This window comes from Phaseolus vulgaris, chromosome 4, assembly GCF_000499845.2.
Source record: "Phaseolus vulgaris cultivar G19833 chromosome 4, P. vulgaris v2.0, whole genome shotgun sequence".
NCBI lineage: Eukaryota > Viridiplantae > Streptophyta > Magnoliopsida > Fabales > Fabaceae > Phaseolus > Phaseolus vulgaris.
Window position 1 is genome coordinate 2,308,517 of NC_023756.2, and position 21,479 is coordinate 2,329,995.

Here is a 21,479-nt window from a genome sequence, read left to right on the forward strand (position 1 = left end):
TTCTATTTTTTTTTTTAATTTAATAATTTTTAAAAGTAACTTACTTGTTTAGTTGTTTGATTAATATATATATTTATATATATAAGAGAATAAAAAATAATAATGTTAATGTTATTTAAAGAGTATAATGTCTCTCTCCCTTGAAAAAACAAATTATAAAAAGGTTACCCGTCATGTCTTGATCTTATAGTTTTAATAACATCACAATAGAATAATGTTAATATTTTTAAATTAAAAAAAAATTATTTACACATTCACAATAATTCAAATTTTAGCTTTTATGACGCTTTTCAATGATTATTTTTTCATGTTGTTATGGAAACGATGTTATAATATTTTTTAAATTAATTAAAATATTACATATTATCTTTCATAATGGTCTTTATATAAATGTTTGGTTTTTCCTATTTCTAACCATAATTGTATAACAAACAACTATGGGTTGTATTGATACAACAATAATAAGTCATATTTTAAGTACTTTTTTCTACAAAGGTTATTAAATTGTCCTAAAAAAATTATACTAATAATTTTGTAACTAAATTGAAAATCTTAGATTTAAGATCAATAACTATTATTCTTCCACATTATAACTGTATTTCAACATTTAATAAAGATTAGCATGCTCTTTAAATCGTGTATCAAAAATTATTAAATAAAAATCAATTTTAAACATAAAAAATAATTAGTTATTGAATAAATTATATATTATTTTAGAGACTAAATAATTATTGTTATCTAAAGTAGTTCTAATTATTAATAAAAATTTATATAATAAGTTTGAGTTTTTAAAAAATTAATGTATTTCTCCTTTTAAAAATTGTGTTAGACCCGTGTTAAAATTGTCAGAAATCTAACAAATATTTTTTGAATTTGACACTTAACTGATAAGTGTCCTACGAGTGTCATGTCCAACACGAACACGCCATTTAAAAGGAGTGTTTGAGCTTCATAGGTTGGAACATAAATGCTCAAATTAATTTATTTAATTTTGACAAAAAAAAACTATTTTAAATGCTACTAAATTTTAGTCTATAAATTAAAATCTAATTTATTTAATATACTAACTATTTTTTTTCCTCAAAAACTAATTTCTATTTAATAATTTTTATATAATTACTTTTATAATAATATAATTACTTTTTTGTGAGTATGAAATTGTTCAAATTTAACTCATACTCATAAATTTGAATCCCAAATAACTATGTTAAATAATTGGGAAAAAAGTAGTGCCTTTAATTATTAAATATACCAGTAAAGTACAAAAAAAAAAAACTCAAAACCTAATTCCTAAAAGATGAACTTTCACTCTTAATTTCTTTCTTTTTCCTTCATAGGTCATCTTCCTATAAAAGAAATTATATTTTCAGTATCACCAAATCTCATTATTAAATGATATCATTCATGTCATATCCATAAATAATTTATAATCATTTAAAAAAATATCAATAATATATGCTTTTTTATACATATTGTTAAAAATAATATAATTAATTTCTATCTCAACCAGATTTATTATATATCTGAAATAATATTAATATAGAATTTGAGTTAAACTTACGTTTATCACTCTTCATATAATTTTTTTATCAAAGCTATTTGTATAATGTATCATCTCAGTATCAATACCTACCAAATGTCTACAACTAATTAATATGGATGAAAACAATCCCAACACTTATTTTTTAATTATGTTATTTTATAACATAAATTTTGCATAACTATATTGTAAAATCACACCCTAATCATATATATATATATATATATATAATTAACTGAAACCTAAGTTCAGTTTACAGAAAATAAGAGTCAACACTACTTGGATCTTGGAAGTGTATTATTCTCATCAAATAATTGGAGTTAATTAGATTATTAGATCACATGCATGATTGGAAACTGTGATTTGATTCGCAACATGAATCACTTCAAATAATTAAGGAGAAAAGGTTTAAATATTCATGTTACTTTATTTTTTGTTGTGAGAATAAAATCCATATTATATGTATCTTTTTTTTTTTATCTAATTATAAAGTATCTAGGGTTTCTGCAATCAATCATAAATTTCTACTCTCTCTTTTTTACCAATCCATGTTTAACATGGAAATAACAATCACAGTACTTCTGGTTAGTTATTAAAATATTCTAATAATAAGTGAATTTTAAATTTAATTTATTTCAGTATACATTATTCAGAATCGAAAGCAAAGACAGTTTAAATACATCTTCCTCCCTTAACCTACTAAGACGTTTTTTAAAAATAAAATTGTGATTATTACGAAATAGAACAACAGAGATGAATAAAAGAGAATAAAAAATGAACAAATGAGTAAAAAGAATGTAAAAAATGATCTGAATATATACAAGTAGTACACTCATTATAGGTTTAATCAAAGAGGAAAAGAATCAATAATTAAATACTAGAATCATAACACACAACTACAAAATAAAGGTTATTCACCTCTATAAAGAGAAACAACTGATAATTAGAAAACACACCTAATTATTTAATATTACTATTAGGATCCTTATATAGCTCTGGTATCCGTATCCTTTAATAGTGATAGAGTAACGATCTCTAAAATGAACAATATCTCGAATGTTGTGATTCAAGCAATATTATCTTTCCGACTCAAAGTTGAAACATAATTTAATTTTATACAATCAGTCTATAAAATAAAATTTAAATTTATTTATATATTGTGAAATATCTTAATTTTTAATTAATATAACATCTTCAACATTCAAATATAAAGTAGAATCCTATATACATTTTTTGAAAACTTGCCATGTATACATATATATATATATATATATAAAAGGGTGTGCATGAATGAATGAAAGAGAAGAATTAAATTATGGAGAGGATTGATGGGGACAGCCATAAGCAGGGTAGGTGATCACATGGGAGTTTTTTGTAAGGATTGTAACATCACATGACTCTGCTCAACTCAACCACCAAGACAACAATATGTGCCCATATTATTCTGTGTTCTGTGTTCCTTCTTACCATCTTTCACTCACAACACAAACTCACCCAATCAAATAAACACTTCCAGCCCCAGCTGTGTTCTTTCTTACCATCTTTCACTCACAACACATAACAAAATAAATCAAAACATATTGAGTATATGCTGCCTAGTCTTAAGGTTGCTCATAGAGTTGGGACAACTTTGTCTCTCTATTTCTGTCTATAATAGAAGATTGTCACTTTATATAAATCAACATACTTTTGCATCAATTTTCTCTTTAAGAACTCTAGAGAAAAAAAACTGAGCTTTTTTAAAAGCATATGTATAATTTAATTTGTAGAATTTTTCTTATATATATATATTTTATTTTTTTAATTTATGAAAAATAACATTTTTATATTTTTGTATATGTTATTTTAAACTTATTGTGAATTTATCTAAACAGAATCTTGTATTGATTAAGATACCATAAATATGGGATAGATAGAATCAATTTGTTTTGTTAATATAATATATATTAATCATTGAATTACATAACTATAACTATATAACTACAATTTAGACATGTTAGAATATATTAATTTTTTAAAATAAGTAATGTCAATATAAACATATTATCATGTTACATAAAAATGTTGCCACTCCTATAGAATTATTTTAAATTGTAATTTTTTTTTTAGATATTTAACACAAAACTATCATTATAAAAAAATCATTTTAGAGATTAACAAATTATTGGTATGTGGTTTTCATTATTAATAAAAATTTATAAAATAGTTTTTAAATTGATATCTAAATTAACTACCAAGTTTTAGTTACTAATATTTTAAATTATAAATTAATTTTTTTATTTATAATTTTTTATTAATAATAAAAATTATTTTATATATTTATAATTTTTTTAAAGTGTTTCATTTAATAAAATAACAATTTTTTATTGTAATATGTAAAATTAGTTTTTATTTAATAATTTTTTTATAATAGTTTATATTCCAACTATACAAAACACATCAAATTTATCCTTAAAATATTAAAATATTTGGGTCTGATTTCTTAAATTGGTTAAAATTTTGTTAGAAACTGTTGGGTATAAACATCCCTCCCTGGAGTACTTGTTTATGATGTTTTGTTGTTCTCTGTCTCCTTATTAAATGATGAACTTCTGACCAAGTTACACCATCAAAATCTTATTTCGGATAAGAAAAAAAAATTGTTTTTATGATAACATTAAAATGTCACAACATTATGATGTTTATAGAGAATAAAATAAAAATAATATAGTTGTAAAGATTAAAAAAATACATTTTTATGATGATTAAATAAAAAATAATGAAAAATATATATTTATGAGGATTAAAAATAACATATTTAGAAAGTCAACACTTATCTCTGGTAATAACGCTGTTTAGCATCATGATATAAAGTCAACAAGAGGTATAAAAAAAGTTTAATCTTAAAGAATATATTATCTATTTACCTTAAAATAAATCTTAGAAGAAAAATAGTAAAACATTAAGGAATAAAAAAAATCACAGAAACTAAAATTAAAATATACTCAATTTATATAAAGATAGTAGAATGTTACCCGTTATTAGTTGATTTAATTTCAAATTATAAAAATATACCACCTTTGTTCTCGTTTATGTTTTTTAAATTTTAACTACTTAAAATTATTTTAATTACATTTTTTAAATAAAAATTTTTAATTAATATTTAAATTTTTAATTAATATAAATTTTAACTACTTAATAAGATTAATGTACTTAATTGTTTTTCAAGGGATGTTTGTATCACCACCCTCTTCAAATTATCATATCTACTATAAATCCCTCCAAGAGATAGTTTATACAAAAAAATATAGTATTTTAAAATATAACAAAATATATAAATACATAAAATAGCAAGAGAGTTTAAAATAATTTTTTAATCTTTTTTAGATGTCACTCTTGTAGTTGTACCTACATCTATTTGTGTACATAAAATATAACTATACATATTTTTTTTTTTAATAAAAAGTTTTCATGTTAGACATCACTGTGCTACTTGACATCTCAGCTAGACATCACTAAGCTACTTGACATATTTGTCACATTGGTACTTTCTGTCAAGGAACATTGGTGATTCACTTATATTACTGTTTTTATCACGAAGAGACACGCTTATCGAGAATCTCTTATTATAATTTTTTACTTGATACAACAAATCAAACCATGGTTCACAAATTATCTGATATTTGTGACCCTTGATTTATACAATTTTTATAATTTTCAACAACCCTTTTTATACCATAAATTTCACTTAAAAAATCACAAATTTAATTATATTTATATTTAACATTCATATTCAATTAATTAAAGAAACAAACAAAAAAAAAAGTTTGAGTGAAAATTGTTTCACTTAAGTGAAAATATTAAGTGAAAATATGACTTGGAGCAAAGCTTGAGTTTTAACTCTATTTTCGCTTGAGAAAAAAAAATTGTTTGAGCAAAAATAGAGTAGAGAGCAAAGTTTGATTTTTTTACTCTATTTTCTCTTGAATGAAAATATAAAAAAAAAATAACTTCATGCAATATGACCAACTTTGTTTAATCAAAATTCAATATAAATTCAAGCAAATTAAGAATACCATTTTTCTCCACTAACTTTTCACTAAGATTGATGATAAACTAAAAAAAAAAATCTTTAGAACAAACACATAAGATTGAAAAACTAATTTCCTGAAAATAATCTTTAACTTCCCAAATACGATCAAGTGTGATTGGATCGATGTTTGGAATAACTATAATAGAAAAAAAGTTAAAAGAGAACCTAGAGAGAAAATAAAATATTATTAAGAATATTTTTTTTAAAAATTATTTCAAATTAGGTAAGAAAATGAGTGGGGCGAATGTGTGTTTCAATATCTTTAAACTTATTTTGAATAAAATTTTATTCTTGTCTAAATTGATCTTTCATTTATATTCCTATAGAATAACAGGTATTCATGAACTTATACTTGTCTTTTTTATTTATTATTTTAATTTTTTTTTTTAAATTACAACAAAGTAAATATAGAAGATTTAGTGTTAAATATATATATATATATATATATATTAATATCAAATATTAGAAATAAATTATAATTACTTAAATATCAAATCAGAATATTCAATAACAATTGGATAACAATAAAATAATTATAAAAATAATAAAAATTATTAAATGTGTTGATTCGATATTTTAGAAAATAAGTTATCTATTACAGATAAATAAAAAACCAGATAAGATATAATAGAAAAAAAAGTATAAAATAACACCTTTAACTAATGTGGTGGAGAGAGATAATAAAATATTATTAAGAATATTTTTCATAAATTTTTTGTCTAATTAGGTAAGAAAATGAGTGGGGCGAATCTTTATTTTGAAGTAAAATTTTATTCTTGTCTAAATTGATATTTCATTTATATTACTATGGAATAACAAATATACCTTATTAATTAAATGTTTTTTTTAAAAAATCATAATAAAGATTCAGTGTTAAATTACGAAACTAAGAATTAAAATAATAATAAATATAAACTTTCAGGACATGTACACAATCATTCTCATTCTCGTAGTCAAATTAAAAATATTATTATTATTATTATTATTATTTGTTGATTGACAAATTTTTTTTCTTGAACAACTTTTTAGACTTTCACTATTTTTCTTTCAAACTATTCTAACTGCCCACTACTTTTATTTTATTCCTTTATTTCTTTAAACTATTACTTTTTTATATTTAACCTTTAAGCAAATTTTTTTTTCTTCTTTTATTCTACTTTTACTTAAAAAAATAAAAATGATAACAACGTTTTACTATTGGTTCAATATCTTACCTAAACTCTTTTTTCTTTTTGAAGACCGCGTGATAACTAATCGCACCGACACACTTTTTACCAAACCTTGTGGGTCACAAAATACACGTTTCTATCAAAGTTTTATAAAAAAACAAAAACTTTTAAATATTCAAAATTCTACACTCAAATAGTTCTTTCTACTTTACGCGTAATCCATTTTCTTTCACGATTTGCCAACTTTTTTTAATGATAATTAGTAATGGAACTAATATCCTAGATTATTGAGAATAATTTATTTAGAACAATAATAACTAACTAAAATTATTGTATGTTAATATATATAAATTCAAAAAAATCCAAAAAATAAATTCATATCGTAATTTATCTGGTATGTTCAACCGGTATATATAAGTTAAGAAATCGATTTCATATAAATCGATTTCAGGTAAATTTTAAAGGAACGATATTTCATATGTGATGATGATTGATTCTAATAATATTATCTCAAAAATTTTGAAATCTAAACATTAATTTTATTAGAAGAAAATAAAAATAAAAATTTTAAAAATGAATTTTTATTTTTTTTAATATATACGAAATTTCGATGAGTATTTGGAAAGAAAAAAATATTCTCAAGTTAAAATGAATAAAATATTAATTAATTATATGTTTGGCAGTATATTAATTGGTTTTTTAATTAATGAAAAAATTATTGTTATTATTTTTTATATTTAACTTTAGAGGCATATACCTTTGGATTATACTAAGATCCAAAACTGAAGCATCTGGCTGCTGAATTGTGCTAGCATTTAGGTTTGAGGGAAAATGCTCAAAAACTTTTTTGTTCTTTTATGCTTCTATTCCTTAAAAGAAGGTTTTGAGTTAAAATATTTTTGAATGAATTTTTTTTTTTTTATGAAAATAGACCATTATTAATATTCATAAAGATTAATTATGGATACAATTTTAAATATTTTGATAAAAATAACATGGCTACACATTTTTTTCATCAAACTAAACATTAACACACCTAAAATTAATAAAATTTCTATTAGTGATTAATCTCTCAAATTTTTTATTGTGTGTGAATTGATCTCTTTAAAATAAGAGTTGAACACAGCATTTGTCAACATGTTCTTGCTGTTTTTGACTTGATCTCAAATTAAACCCCCAAACACGGCATAGATAAAGGCACAATTTTAATTTAATTTTAATTTTAATTTTAATTTTTTTTTCTTCAATTTGTCATATATGCTTGATATGATATCATCTGGCTTCACTTTATGTCTTATCAACAAAAATAGCATAAGCATAGATACATTGCATACAACTATAATATGTGATAATTTAAATTCAAATAACACAAAAAAATCTCATGATGTAAAATTCACTTAATAATAACAATTTTAACAAGTGTAATAGCTGGTAATTTAAGAAATAATTGATAATGCAATGCACCAAGTCCATAATAATTAATTTTCTAGGCCAAATCATTTTTAAAAGTTAATAAACTACTATTTCTACACAAAGGAAAATCAGAAACAAAAATATTCTGTGCACATCCATATTAGTAATTTCCAACAGGCATCTGAGTAAAATTTGAACAAATCACATAACTTTTGCTATGATTGTTAAAATCATTATTATAAAATTAATAAAATTTTGATGCAATTTAAATTTAGATGCACTAATTTATGCTTATCGATTAGTACAAAATCTAGTAAATATAACTTCTAAAAATGGTATTTAAAAATTAATAAACTTACTTTATATAACAGACTATGATTATATTTCTTTATATAACGTGTGTATATACTATTTTCTTTCTAAAATTAGTTTATGTATATAAAATAATTTGTACAACTTTTTAAATTATAGGCAAACCAATCATAGTTAATTGAACAAACAATTTTGATCTTTTTTTTCTAAATATAAAACGTGACTACACAAAACAAAATATTTTTATGCTGTCAATTACTCACACTTTTCCATATATGTTAAATTTGTAATAATAACTTCATAACTAATATTAATTTATTTTGGATTTATTAATAATGGAAAATTTTCCATATTAAAAGCATTATTTTTAAAAAAAAAATATTGTGATTGTACTTTGATTATTTCTTTTATAATTTCTCTTCACATAAACTAATATTAACCCTGATTCAATTACCTCATTCTCCAGTTAATGTATTTGCTGAGGATGTAAACTTTTTAATAAAATAATACAAAAAAAGGACATGCATTCATTGTTCTATTAATGGAAATCTTGAATGACAAATAAATTGGAATCATGACAATAGCAAAAATCCAATTCACATTCTTGAATCAAGTGTTTTCTTTTGAACATGATCCATCAGATTTTAACCTGATTGAAGTATAATATCCCCAAAATCTAGATTTTGTTAAAAGGTATCATTAATCTGAATTATTTGTTCATAAATCATAATTAATATAATAATAATATTATTTTTATGATGATGATGATGAGGAGGAAGAGAGAAGGAAAGTTCTGTGGTGATTCGCTTACAGCAGACAACAAGCATTTCCCTCTCTGCTGTGATCTGCACTTTAGCTGTATCTTATTGTCACACTGAGAAGAGAAAAGGTTATGGTGTGATTCAGGTGTAACTCTTTATGGTGTGGTTCTTTACGTGTCCACCAAACATTGCTCAACATGATGCCAGCCTGTTCTTTCACCTTACCTCAAAGTCTTCAAATTTAACCATTCAAATGGGACACATGATAAAAAAAAACATGTTTTTAGCTGTTGTTGTTGTTACTATGAATGCTATTAATACCTAGTTTAAGCCCTTCAAAGTGTCCTTCTCTGCTAAACTCTGAACTCAGAATTTATCAGAACTTCTGAGATTTGCTTAAGTTCAGCTTTAAAAGCCAACAACAGAGGAAAAAGTCTCATTTGGGAGTGACCCTTTTGTTTTTTGTTTTGGATACATTTATGATGTTGAGGAAAACTATCTGATTAGTTTCAATTGTCATTGGTGAGCATTGACCCTTTTCCCAAAATCTTCTCTTTTCTTCTCTCATTCTTTCTTTCCCGAGGACTTACACAGAGTTCAGAGAAAAAGAGAGTGATGGCACCGAATTGTGCTGTCACGACAACTGAGAAGTCTAGTACCAACAACTACACCTTGTTGCAAGTTCATGATTCGGATTCTCCCATGTTCCAAGAGAAGCAGAAAGCCACCAGCCGCAAGCAGTTCACGTGGTTTCTTCTCCTTAAACTCCACAGAGTTATGACATGTTTGTCATGGTTGACCAATGGTCTCAAAGCCACTTTTGCTTTGGTCAAGAAGCGCGTTTCACTGGCTGACATGAACGACGAGGGTCCTAATGGTAGAGGGAGGTTGTACAGGTTCATCAAGGTCTTTCTTGCTCTCTCAATTGGAGCCTTGGTTGTTGAGATCATTGCTCATTTCAACCAATGGAACTTGCACATGATTCACCCTTGGGAGGTTCAGGGTCTGCTGCACTGGTTCTATGTGGCTTGGCTCTCTTTCAGGGAAGACTATGTTGCTCCTCTTGTTTTGTTTGTTTCCAAGTTCTGCATTGTGCTCTTCTTGATTCAGTCTCTGGATCGCCTTGTTCTCTGCGTTGGATGCTTCTGGATCAAGTACAAGAAGTTGAAGCCAACCATTGATGCAGATGCTTCTGATGTTGAGGACCCTTCAAACTTTCCAATGGTTCTTGTTCAGATTCCCATGTGCAATGAGAGAGAGGTACACTAGATAAACATTTTCGTTAAGATTAATATTATGATTATGTCTAGCTTATATTTGAAATTAGAATAATCTTATGATTGGTGCTTGGCAAACTAGTCTAGGCTCATTATTTTCCAGATTTACTTCAGAATCTGAAACATTATTTGTGTTGTTTTTTTATGTGATTGAGGCTTATTCCCAATCCATTGGTTCTGCTGCTCAACTTGATTGTTGTTATTCTTTATGTGATTAAGGTTTATTCCCAATCCATTGGTGCTGCTGCACAACTTGATTGGCCAAAAGACAGAATATTGATTCAAGTGCTAGATGATTCGGATGATGGAAATTTACAGCTGCTCATCAAAGAGGAGGTTGCTTCTTGGAAAGAGAAAGGGATCAACATTGTGTACAGGCACAGATTGATTAGAACTGGGTATAAAGCTGGGAATCTGAAGTCTGCAATGTCATGTGACTATATTAAAGACTACGAATTTGTGGCAATTTTTGATGCAGATTTTCAGCCCAATCCCGATTTTCTGAAACTAACAATTCCCCATTTCAAGGTAAGCATTAATACTTTAACCCCACATAAGGGTAAAGGAAAAGTTTTCTGGGTATGCTCTAAAGTCCAAGTAAGTAATAAATTAGTGTTTATGACTCATTTTTTCAGGGAAAACCTGACTTGGGGCTGGTCCAGGCTAGATGGTCCTTTGTGAATAAAGATGAGAATCTACTGACAAGGCTCCAGAACATTAACTTGTGCTTTCATTTTGAGGTGGAACAACAAGTTAATGGCTATTTCTTGAATTTCTTTGGGTTCAATGGAACAGCTGGTGTTTGGAGGATAAAGGCTTTGGAGGAATCAGGAGGGTGGCTGGAGAGAACCACAGTTGAGGACATGGACATAGCTGTCCGAGCTCACCTGAATGGATGGAAGTTTACCTTCCTTAATGATGTCAAAGTTCTATGTGAATTACCAGAGTCTTATGAAGCTTATAAGAAACAACAACATCGTTGGCACTCTGGTCCAATGCAGCTCTTCAGGCTATGTCTTCCTGCAATACTAACTTCCAAGGTACTATTACTTTTTCTTAGAGATTTCACGTTTTGACTAAAGATTAAGACAGATTATAATTAGTGCAAATCTCACTTTACAAGTCGATTTTATAGTCGGTTTTATGAGATTCAGTTACGTTTAAAGTTAATTTCTTAATATGGTACCAGAGTTATCTTGAGTCTATCCTAAAGATTGTTTGTTGGACTTATCTCACTTATGTTTAAAGTCTAATTCTTAATATTTTTCACTTCTTTTTTAAGAGTTGAATTTCTATGCAGCATCAGTATAAAAAAATATACTGTCAAACACAATTATAAATCATTATTAGCATGACTTCTGAAGTAGTTGTAGTAAAGATAAACAAACACATTATATATGATTGATTGTAATTGGATGCAGTGAAAAATAAGTGCCTACACTATTTACAGAATCTTTATGATATGCAATGTATACAATTCTCTGACTTCTTATTTGATTTTATTGAATGCAGATATCAGTTTGGAAGAAGGCTAATTTGATATTTTTGTTCTTCCTATTGAGGAAGCTCATACTCCCCTTCTACTCATTCACCTTGTTTTGCATCATACTACCTTTGACAATGTTCATCCCTGAGTCTGAGCTACCCCTTTGGGTGATATGTTATGTCCCCATTTTCATGTCTTTCTTGAACATCCTTCCATCCCCAAAATCTGTCCCTTTCCTAGTTCCTTATCTTCTGTTTGAGAACACCATGTCAGTCACAAAGTTCAATGCCATGATTTCTGGACTGTTCCAGCTAGGAAGTGCCTATGAGTGGGTGGTGACAAAGAAGACAGGGAGATCATCTGAGTCAGATTTGTTAGCCTTGGCTGAGAGAGAATCAAAGTCTTCAAATGAAGAAAAGATTCTGAGAAGACACTCAGAGTCTGGCTTGGAACTGTTGGGAAAACTGAAGCAATCAGAAGTCCCTTCAAAGAAGAAAAGAAACAGACTCTACAGGAAGGAGCTTGCACTTGCACTTCTTCTGCTCACAGCATCTGCAAGAAGTCTTTTGTCAGCACATGGTGTTCACTTCTACTTTTTGCTCTTCCAAGGATTGTCATTTCTGGTGATGGGTTTGGACTTGATTGGTGAACAAGTTAGCTGAAATGGAACAAGGATTGAAACTTGTTTCACTTGTGTTTTGCATCAATACTTGAGTTGAAGTTCATCATGATACAATCGTAAGATTACAGAGAGAAGAAATGAGATATAGAGTAAAGTTGATTGTTCCATATGAAGAACAATAATAAGCATTGAGGATCATAGACAAACAACATTAATTTTTTTATTTCTTTTCCCAAGACTTTGTCAGGGAGTGGTGATTTATTGGCTTATTGTGGATTTTCACTTGTGTAAAGCTTTAGGATCATTGAGAGAATCTTGTTGGAAAATAACTGTATTTATTGTCTTTCAGAATAGATTATGGAATGAGTAACATTTTCTCTCTAGTGCTTTTTGCAAATTGTGTTCTGATACCTCTCTTGATGACACATATTGCAGAAGCTTCAGACACAATTAGCATAAAGCACAAAAAGTATAAATATAATTTCTTATTGATAATACACTATGAAAATTGTTCCGGTATTCATAATATATTCTAACATGAGGTTAAGAATGATTTATAAATTATATTACAAGAAAATTATTAAATAAAAATCAAACTTACATGTAAAAAATAATTAGTTGTTATATTGATAAAATTATATACAATTTCATATATTAAAAAAATCATTGGTATTTAAATTAATTTCTATTATTAATAAATGATTTTTAAATTGGTATCTAATTAGATATCAAGATTTTATATACCAATTTTAGAATCTAAATAATTGGTAGCTAAAACTTAGTAGCTAATTAGATACCAATTTAGAAACTATTTATACATAATATAAACTAATTTAGAAACCAATAATTTTTTTAGTCTCTAAAATAGTATTTAATTTAGTCAATATATAAACTAATAATTTTTTGTCTCTAAAATTGGTTTCTAATTAATGATTTTTTAGTAGTGTTATTTCCTCTCTCAATCCACTGAGACGTCTTTTAAGAACAAAACTGTGACGGAACACTGACCTCCAAAGCGGACAATACCTTAAATGCGATGATTAATCCTGTGATATTATCTTTCGGATTTAAGGAGATTTCTTATCCCCAAATCAACTGGTGTATCAAATTTTATTGTTTGGATATCTTTCACAAGCCTTTTTAATTAATTTATAGTAATTAATTTATAGTTTTTTCTTTAGTTGAAAAACTTATTTAATCTAATTTGGAGGGTTTGGTACACAAACGTTTTGGAGTACCTTTTAGCATTTCTTAAAATGCAAACTTGGAGCTTTTTTCTATTTATTTCTTTTTTATCCTTCGAATATTTATGAAATTTCCTTGTAACTTAAAAGATAAGTTAATTATATATTTGATTTATTTTATTTTATCATTCTCCATTTTAGATTATACTATTTACTTTAACTATTAAATTGTTTATAATATTTATTTTATTAATTCAATATTATACTTAAAAAATTGATAATAATATATTTTTAATAGTTCTACGTTAAACTGTTTATTTAACAAATACACTTATTAAAATAACAAAAATATAACATCTTATATATTATCATTACTTAATTTTAAACTTGATTGAAAAATAATTCAAATATATATATAATACAATATAATATAAGATTAAAGGTAGAATATATAAGAGAGAGAAATAATTATTGAAACTATAATTAATATTTAATTGTGCAAAATGTTAGAAACTTTATATTATGTTAAAACAATCATATTTACCCGATTCTATATAATATCTTATGTGAGTCTTATTTTGATTCAGTTCGCATCTAAATAGTCATTTAATTCAATTTTGAGGTTGCAAAAACATAGAGAAAATAAAGATTTAAAAATGTAATTTTTTATTTTTAACATTTTGGTAAAACGTAATAAAAATATCTGTATTTTTTTATTGACTAATTTCATTCTTAAACTTAAAAAAACTGTAAATTTAGTTTCTTCTAATTTGAAAAAAGAAACATAATATTTTGTTCTGCAAAAAAAGAGAATAAATCTACATATTTATCATTACTAAAATAAAATAGAATTATTTGATTAGAGGTAACAAAATAAATTATCTGATTTGGGTTTAGTTATGTGAGTTGTCAACAATGATAAATCGGAGAAAAAAATCTGAGATATATTTCAGACTTTCAAAATGACACCTAAAAAGTAAAAAGCTAGGTTTTTAGGCTTTTGAGAGAAAATTTTGCATGTTAATTTCATATTGGACCATGATTTAATCAATCTAAAAAAATACTTCAAGAATTTCACTCTCATACTTTTTTTTTCTATCTCCATAACTATAATATATTTACTAAAACACTTCTATCTATTATTTTTTTTTAAAAAAAATCATTCCTCTTCAATGGAATTTTTTTGGATTATGTATGATGAATAGATTCTAAAAAAGTTTATCCAATAATACACTTCTTTCTAGATTATGTGTGATGAATATATTCTAGAAAAGTTCATCATTTTTTTTCACTGGCAAAGTAAAAAAGTTTATAATAATTGTTCTGATAATGGTTTATAAATTAGGTAATTCAGAACTATATTGAGAATGGTTATTCAAATTTGATTATAATTTAAAAGAAATATATTTCAGATTAAATATATTTTGAGTTATATAATCTAAAACCGTATCTGGTATTACACAATCTTATCTTAAATATAATTTTGATTATGAAATATGAAATCATATTTTAATTTTTATAATTTATAACTATATTCTAAATTACATCATTTGTAATCTAATTTTGATTTTGTTATTTTTTTATAGTTTGGGATGGGTGAAGAAAGTAAAGAGTGGAGGGAGAAAAGAAAATGGTTAGTTCAACTTGTCTTCAGAATTAAACCCAGTCTCAGGTAGATGAAACAGATGGATTTGGATTGACCGTGTTTGACTTTAGGGTTTTCCCATTTCTTAAAAATACAACATTGGGCTTAAAATCGATATATATGAAGTTTTTTCTTCATGCACCTCCACAATTTTGAAAATAATTATTTTGTCTTCTGGAATACACTTTCCAAAAATCCTGGAATAGGATTTTCAAAATTTTCATAACGAAATTTTCATAACAAGATTTTTAGAATGAAAATTTCAAAACTCATAAAATACATTCCTAAATAAGCTTTTTAGAAAGAAAAAAAAAATTGGAATCAGCTTTCTGAAACATATATAATATATTATCAGAATGAGAAACTTTTCCTAACAAATTTTGTTGTTTTAAGTGGCAAGAGTGAAGCAACACGGGGTGAAAATAGTAGTAACATGGTGTAACTCTCAAACTTTAAATCCTAAATCTTAAATCTAAACGAAACATATGCCGGAAATAGAATGAAGAAAAATAAAGGGAAAAAGGAGGGAGAGAAAAGTGTAAAATTCACAAGGGCAATTTAGTCTTTTCAACCAATTAAGGGGATGCATATCTAAAAATGGGAGTGGAGAAAGGAAAAGTCTTGATATAAGGATTATAGATCCAATTAGAACCCACTATAAGTGGCCTTTGCTTATTGCACCCTTATTATAAGTTTTGAAATACCCATTTTGTCCCTTGGCCTTTTATTTGAGACGGTCTCCTCCTTCGTCAATATGTTTTTACTGCTGATTCAAGCTTGGAAGATATGAATTCCAACTAGGGGTGGTAGTGTTGGTGGTGGTGTGTTGTGTTGAAGTCGAGTTGGTGAAAAAGGTTGTCGTAGATGATGTTCATATGTTGTATGTTGTTGTATCTTATAATGCATTAAATTAAATGAATGTAGATTCATGTAGTATTATGTTTACAACAAATGATGTAAACATTACCAGTACATCGATATTTATATATTATGTAGTTGTCAAACATATTTGGTGAATGAAATATAAAGTTATATTATGTTTTTTTGTGAATATTTACTACTCAAGAGGATTTGTTGCATTGTGAAAGAAAAGATTGTTTATAATTGTGACTTTGTTATTGGTAAGGTCAAATATAATAAATGGACAACAAGCGTATGCATATTATTAGGTTTTAAGAGAGGAGATAAATATAAATGATGCAAAAATGACTTACAAGTAACTATTAATGAAAGTGAAAAATGTAAATTTTACTTTAAATTGTGAGAAAAACCGCTAAAAAGTGTTGAAAAATGGATTATGAAATTACTTTTTGTCTCTCATAATCATGACTTAGTAAATACATTAATGAATCATCAATATAATATATACTAATAGGTTAATATGTAATGAGAAGTTCATATTTATTGATATAACAATAATTGAATAAAACTTATAAATATTTTGCTAACAATAAAAAAAATAATAAAAAAATATAAACACCAAAAACAAGTTTATGTATATCCAATTGAGAACACAAAACTGAAATACAACATCGATGATATTAAAGGCCATTTGGTGTAGCGAGGAAGGGTATTTTAGATTTTTCTGCTTGTAGTAGAGGAGTGCAGTTAGTAGTCGTGAGGGTGCAGGAATAAAAAGCCCTTTCGTTTTTGCGTCTCTATGCTATGCTATGCATGACAATAAAATGATGAACATGGTAAATGAGCTGAACTTTTTGGTTGACATGTTTTCTCGTTCTGTCGCTGTCACATCAAAATCAAATACAGGAAGTTCGCAATTGTGGCTTTTCAAAACTGGAAAACAGGTTCTCTTTGTTCTAACTGAGAGAAACTGATTCATTCTGCAACTGGGTTTGTTTCTTCACTGTACAACGTTTTGCTTCAAATTCTGGGTTATTTGTTCACATGATGTTTTTTTTTCTCATCTAAAGATCATAATTTTGTGAATGTTGCAGTGTTGTTGCAATGGCTGAGGAGAAAGATGCTTTCTATGTTGTAAGGAAAGGGGATGTTGTTGGCATCTACAAGTCTTTCAGTGACATCCAATCGTTATTTGCGTCTTCTGTATGACATCTTCCACCTTGTTGTGTTCTTTCATGTTGCAAAGTTTTTGCCTTTGCCGTTTTCTGCATTTGGCCAGTGGGTGCTCTTTAATGTTGCATTTCTAAGCCAATGTGTTTTGTAGTTTGAAAATTTAGGATTTTGAATGGTCACTGTTTCTAAGGACCGTTATCTATTTCCTAAAATTTGTTTGTTTCCTGGGCACATTTTTCTTTTGTAAAAGTTTTATCTTGTTGTTGTTGAATAGAGCACTTGAAGAAAGTAGTTCAAGAGGATGAGAAAAGAAAACTTCTCTTTTCTGTTGCCGTTTTTTGTGTAAGAAAACAGTGGTTCTGGAAACAATTTTCATAACGTCATAGGTTTTGGATGAAAAATTGATTGTTGACTTGTCTGGAATTGTTTTATAAAGCAGTTTTTAAATCAGAATTGTTAGAAGAGAATCAAACAAGGCCTAATTCTTTACACTTAATATGCATTATATTTCTGGGGTTGGTTTCTGTTTTCTTGAGTTGAAACCAGCATCTTTTTTTTTTAAATTTTTGATTACTATAGAAGTTGGGGGTATTCTCATTTGAGTATTTGCGTTTTCCATGCAGGTATCTAGTGACTCTCTAAGTATTTACAAGGGGTATTCTTTACCTCAGGAAACTGAGGAATACCTTATTTCACAAGGGCTTAAGGGAGCCCCCTATTCTATCAGTGCTGCTAGTGTGAATGAGGACCTATTTGGAAGACTTCATGCTTGTCCTTATCAGGTTCGAGGCACCTTTCTTCTTGTTTCTGTTGTTCTCTAATACTTGAAAATTTTCCTTATGTATGGGGTAAAATCCATTTTTTGTGATATTGTTAGCTTGAACTTTATGTTGAAACTTTTGCCTCGTTGCATTTTATGTTGGATCGTAAATTTGTAATGAATTTCATTTTTGTAACTGTAGAATTTAAGGCTTTTTAAAGGCTTTTTAAGGTTATGTCATTTGTGTCTCTTGCAATTGAAAAATGTCTAACTTCAAGAGAAGACTGATTTTTCTGCAGGATCCATATTCTGCTGGAAGAACTTTGGGCGTGAGTTCCTTATCAAGGAAACAAGGAGCCATTCAGCTTGACACTAGCGTAAGTTATCTACCCATCCTTGAACAAGAAATTGCACTTATATTCCTTAAGAAATGCTATTGATTTAACTGAAGCACATATTTGGAGCACAGATGTGAAATTTAAATTACATGTTGCTGAGTTCCACCTGTGTCATCAGCCCTCTATTCTGAGGCAGGGCAGGCCTTTCTGTTCTATATTGTTAAGCCAACAGTGATCCAATATAGTTAGTAAAGTTAGCACTTAGTGCTCTGGTCTTACACTCCTACTACTTAGCCTTTTCTGCCGATTGTGTGTTTGTCATTAGCTACGTTTTTTGCTTCTTTTCCTTTCTTGTACAGAAGCTAGCTGGATCTTCTTCATTCCCAACAAATTCACAGACACATCATGCACTAGGTGGATCCCAAGCAGAGTTGTCTACTTGTGTAAGCTTGTTTGATTATGTTTTGCATTGCTAATTGCTAATATTGGAACTCTACATCACTTGATAATGTGTTTTGTAGTTGGTGACTATTTCAGCTTCATAGCAATTCTTTGATTTTATTTCTTTGGAAGTTATCTGCAAGTGATAATAAATATGTATGTTCTGGCAGTTATAAGACTGAAATATACTTTAAAGTTTTTGCTGTTTTATTTAACTCCTCCTTTCAGGCATTCATACATACATATTAGGGGTTGGTATGTTCAATTTCAATTGCTTGTTAATTTATTGTTCATGCTACTCTAAAATTTCAAGCATTCTATTCTATCATTAATTCTTGCATGCGTGTCTTTTGTAGTTTTCGTGTACCCTTCATTTTGATGGTGCTTCCAAAGGTAATCCTGGACCAGCTGGTGCTGGAGCTATACTGCGTGATGAGAGCAAGGTTTTTACTATCTGTGACAATTCTTTTTGTTATTATACTTTTACAGAATGTAGCTAACTATTAGGTCTCTACTTAGGTCTATAGATTGCGTGAAGGAGTGGGAATTCAAACAAATAATGTTGCTGAATATAGAAGTTTAATACTAGGATTGAAACATGCCCTTAAGAAAGGATATAAGCACATTGTTGTCCAAGGAGACTCTCTGCTTGTGTGCAATCAGGTTTGTTATATTTTCAATTCCCCTTTTCTTCTCTACCACGTTATCCGTGTTTCAGTACTGAAATAGCATGTGGATGGTGATAAAAGAAGATTACTCTAATTATTAAATAAGTATCTTACACACATATTTGAAACTTGAAGTAACAATATAGTTCCTACTGAAAGGTTCTTTGGATTCATTAAGTCATTTCTTCCTAATGGTCAGATAATTGAGTTGAGTTGGGTTTTACCAACAATTGCTCTTCAGTTTATATGCACTTTGTGACCCCATCTTATATGATTGCCTTTGCAACAGATTCAAGGTTTATGGAAAATCAAAAACCCGAATATGGCTTCCTTGTGTACTGAGGCCAAGGAGTTGAAGAATAGGTTTCTGTCATTCAAGATCAGTCATGTTCTTAGGGTACCACTTTATCATTTGCTCTATATTTAATATTTACTTATAAAGAAAATAATGGCAAACTTGGCGTCCCCATGATAAGCAAAAGATGAAGACATCATGAGCAACTCTTCCTCCTCATACTGTAAATATTTGAGGGCCTGGTTGGATAAATTTTTCAACAAAATTTGACAGGAGAAGAAAATAGAAGGAATCAGGGATCTAAAATAAATAAACTTGTTCTTGCATGTTGTAGTCAATTTATTTAATTCAAATCCTTAATTTATGGAGAAGTTATGAAAGCTTTTAAGAAATTGAGATAAATTGAATTAACTAATGGCAAAAGTTCTGATTCATTTTACTTTGTTTCTTGTTATTTTTTCCTCTAAAAGTGTTTATTGAGATGTTTATCCAAATTTTATAGTTACTTTGTTACTTAATTGCTAAATTTTATATAGTTATACTTGCTGGTATCAATGTATATGGTTTGTAATAGTTTGTACTCTGTATGTACATATAACTAGCATCAGGTGTTCTACTTATACAAAGATTTGCATGCAGTTCTCACTGTATTTATCTTTTTTATTTCTAGAACACCACCCTATACTTTTTACCTCACTGTTTTTGTAATCTGATTACAAATGATATGCTTTGTGTTGATGTTTTAGGAATATAACTCTGAAGCTGATGCTCAAGCAAACCTGGCCGTAAATCTCAAAGGTTAGTCTCAGGGTCTTCTGAGTTCTCTTAAGTTTTGATTGTTATACTTCCATTATAATTGCAAAAATGCTACATTGATTTCATTATGTTTCTGTTCTCTAAATTTTTGTAGTAAAATAAAATAAACCACTAATCTCTTAGCCTTGTATAAATGTTACTTTTGTGTCTGGTTCCTAAACTTTTGCAGCTGGTCAAGTGCAAGAAGATTGCCAATTGCTTTAATGCTTGACTTCAGTTGCTCTCAGCTGGTTAAAACTTTGGTCCATTGTAGCTGTAGGTGACCTTTTTCTGTATAGGCAGTGTCCTAAGGTACTGTCAGAACTTGGGAAACTGCATGCCACTGATAAAGTGCTGTTGGAAATTTTGTTAGTCAATGTCCTGTGACAATATTTAGGATTAGCTTTATAAGACTCAGTGCTGCTTAGGATGGTGTTACCTCAGATAATGTCATAAATTTTTGCAGTTTTGTGGTTCTGAATCTGATTATTTTCTATCTTAATTCACTTTTTTTTAACTAATAACATGTCCATACTAATGTTTTTTAAGGGTATGTTGACATCATAATCTCGGTTTATAAGAAATGTATAGGGTTGGAGTGTTCTTAAAATGTTCTGCATTTATTCATTATATTTGCTGATAAAAAATAAATTCTGCATGATTAATA

General features: G+C 27.6%; 2 protein-coding genes across 4 annotated transcripts; both read left to right on the forward strand.

Moving 5' to 3' along the window:
• The first annotated feature begins 9,269 nt into the window (after positions 1-9,269).
• On the forward strand, positions 9,270-13,035 carry LOC137836809 (xyloglucan glycosyltransferase 4). Its single transcript, XM_068645555.1, has 4 exons — positions 9,270-10,527; positions 10,764-11,072; positions 11,180-11,584; positions 12,057-13,035. The coding sequence occupies exons 1-4, from the start codon at positions 9,883-9,885 to the stop codon at positions 12,690-12,692; spliced, it is 1,995 nt and encodes a 664-aa protein (XP_068501656.1). The 5' UTR covers positions 9,270-9,882; the 3' UTR covers positions 12,693-13,035.
• Positions 13,036-17,168: 4,133 nt separating this feature from the next.
• Positions 17,169-21,277, forward strand: LOC137836810 (uncharacterized). 3 transcript variants are annotated; one of them, XM_068645556.1, is made up of 10 exons: positions 17,169-17,332; positions 17,437-17,545; positions 18,139-18,297; positions 18,575-18,652; positions 18,973-19,056; positions 19,411-19,497; positions 19,574-19,717; positions 20,012-20,119; positions 20,764-20,815; positions 21,003-21,277. In XM_068645556.1, exons 2-10 carry the CDS (start codon positions 17,447-17,449, stop codon positions 21,035-21,037), a joined length of 846 nt encoding a protein of 281 aa, XP_068501657.1. In that variant the 5' UTR covers positions 17,169-17,332; positions 17,437-17,446; the 3' UTR covers positions 21,038-21,277. The 3 variants fall into 3 exon arrangements, with proteins under 3 accessions (XP_068501657.1, XP_068501659.1, XP_068501658.1); XM_068645557.1 differs by having other exon boundaries at positions 17,208-17,347; XM_068645558.1 differs by lacking the exon at positions 18,973-19,056 and having other exon boundaries at positions 17,190-17,332.
• The last annotated feature ends 202 nt before the right edge of the window (positions 21,278-21,479 follow it).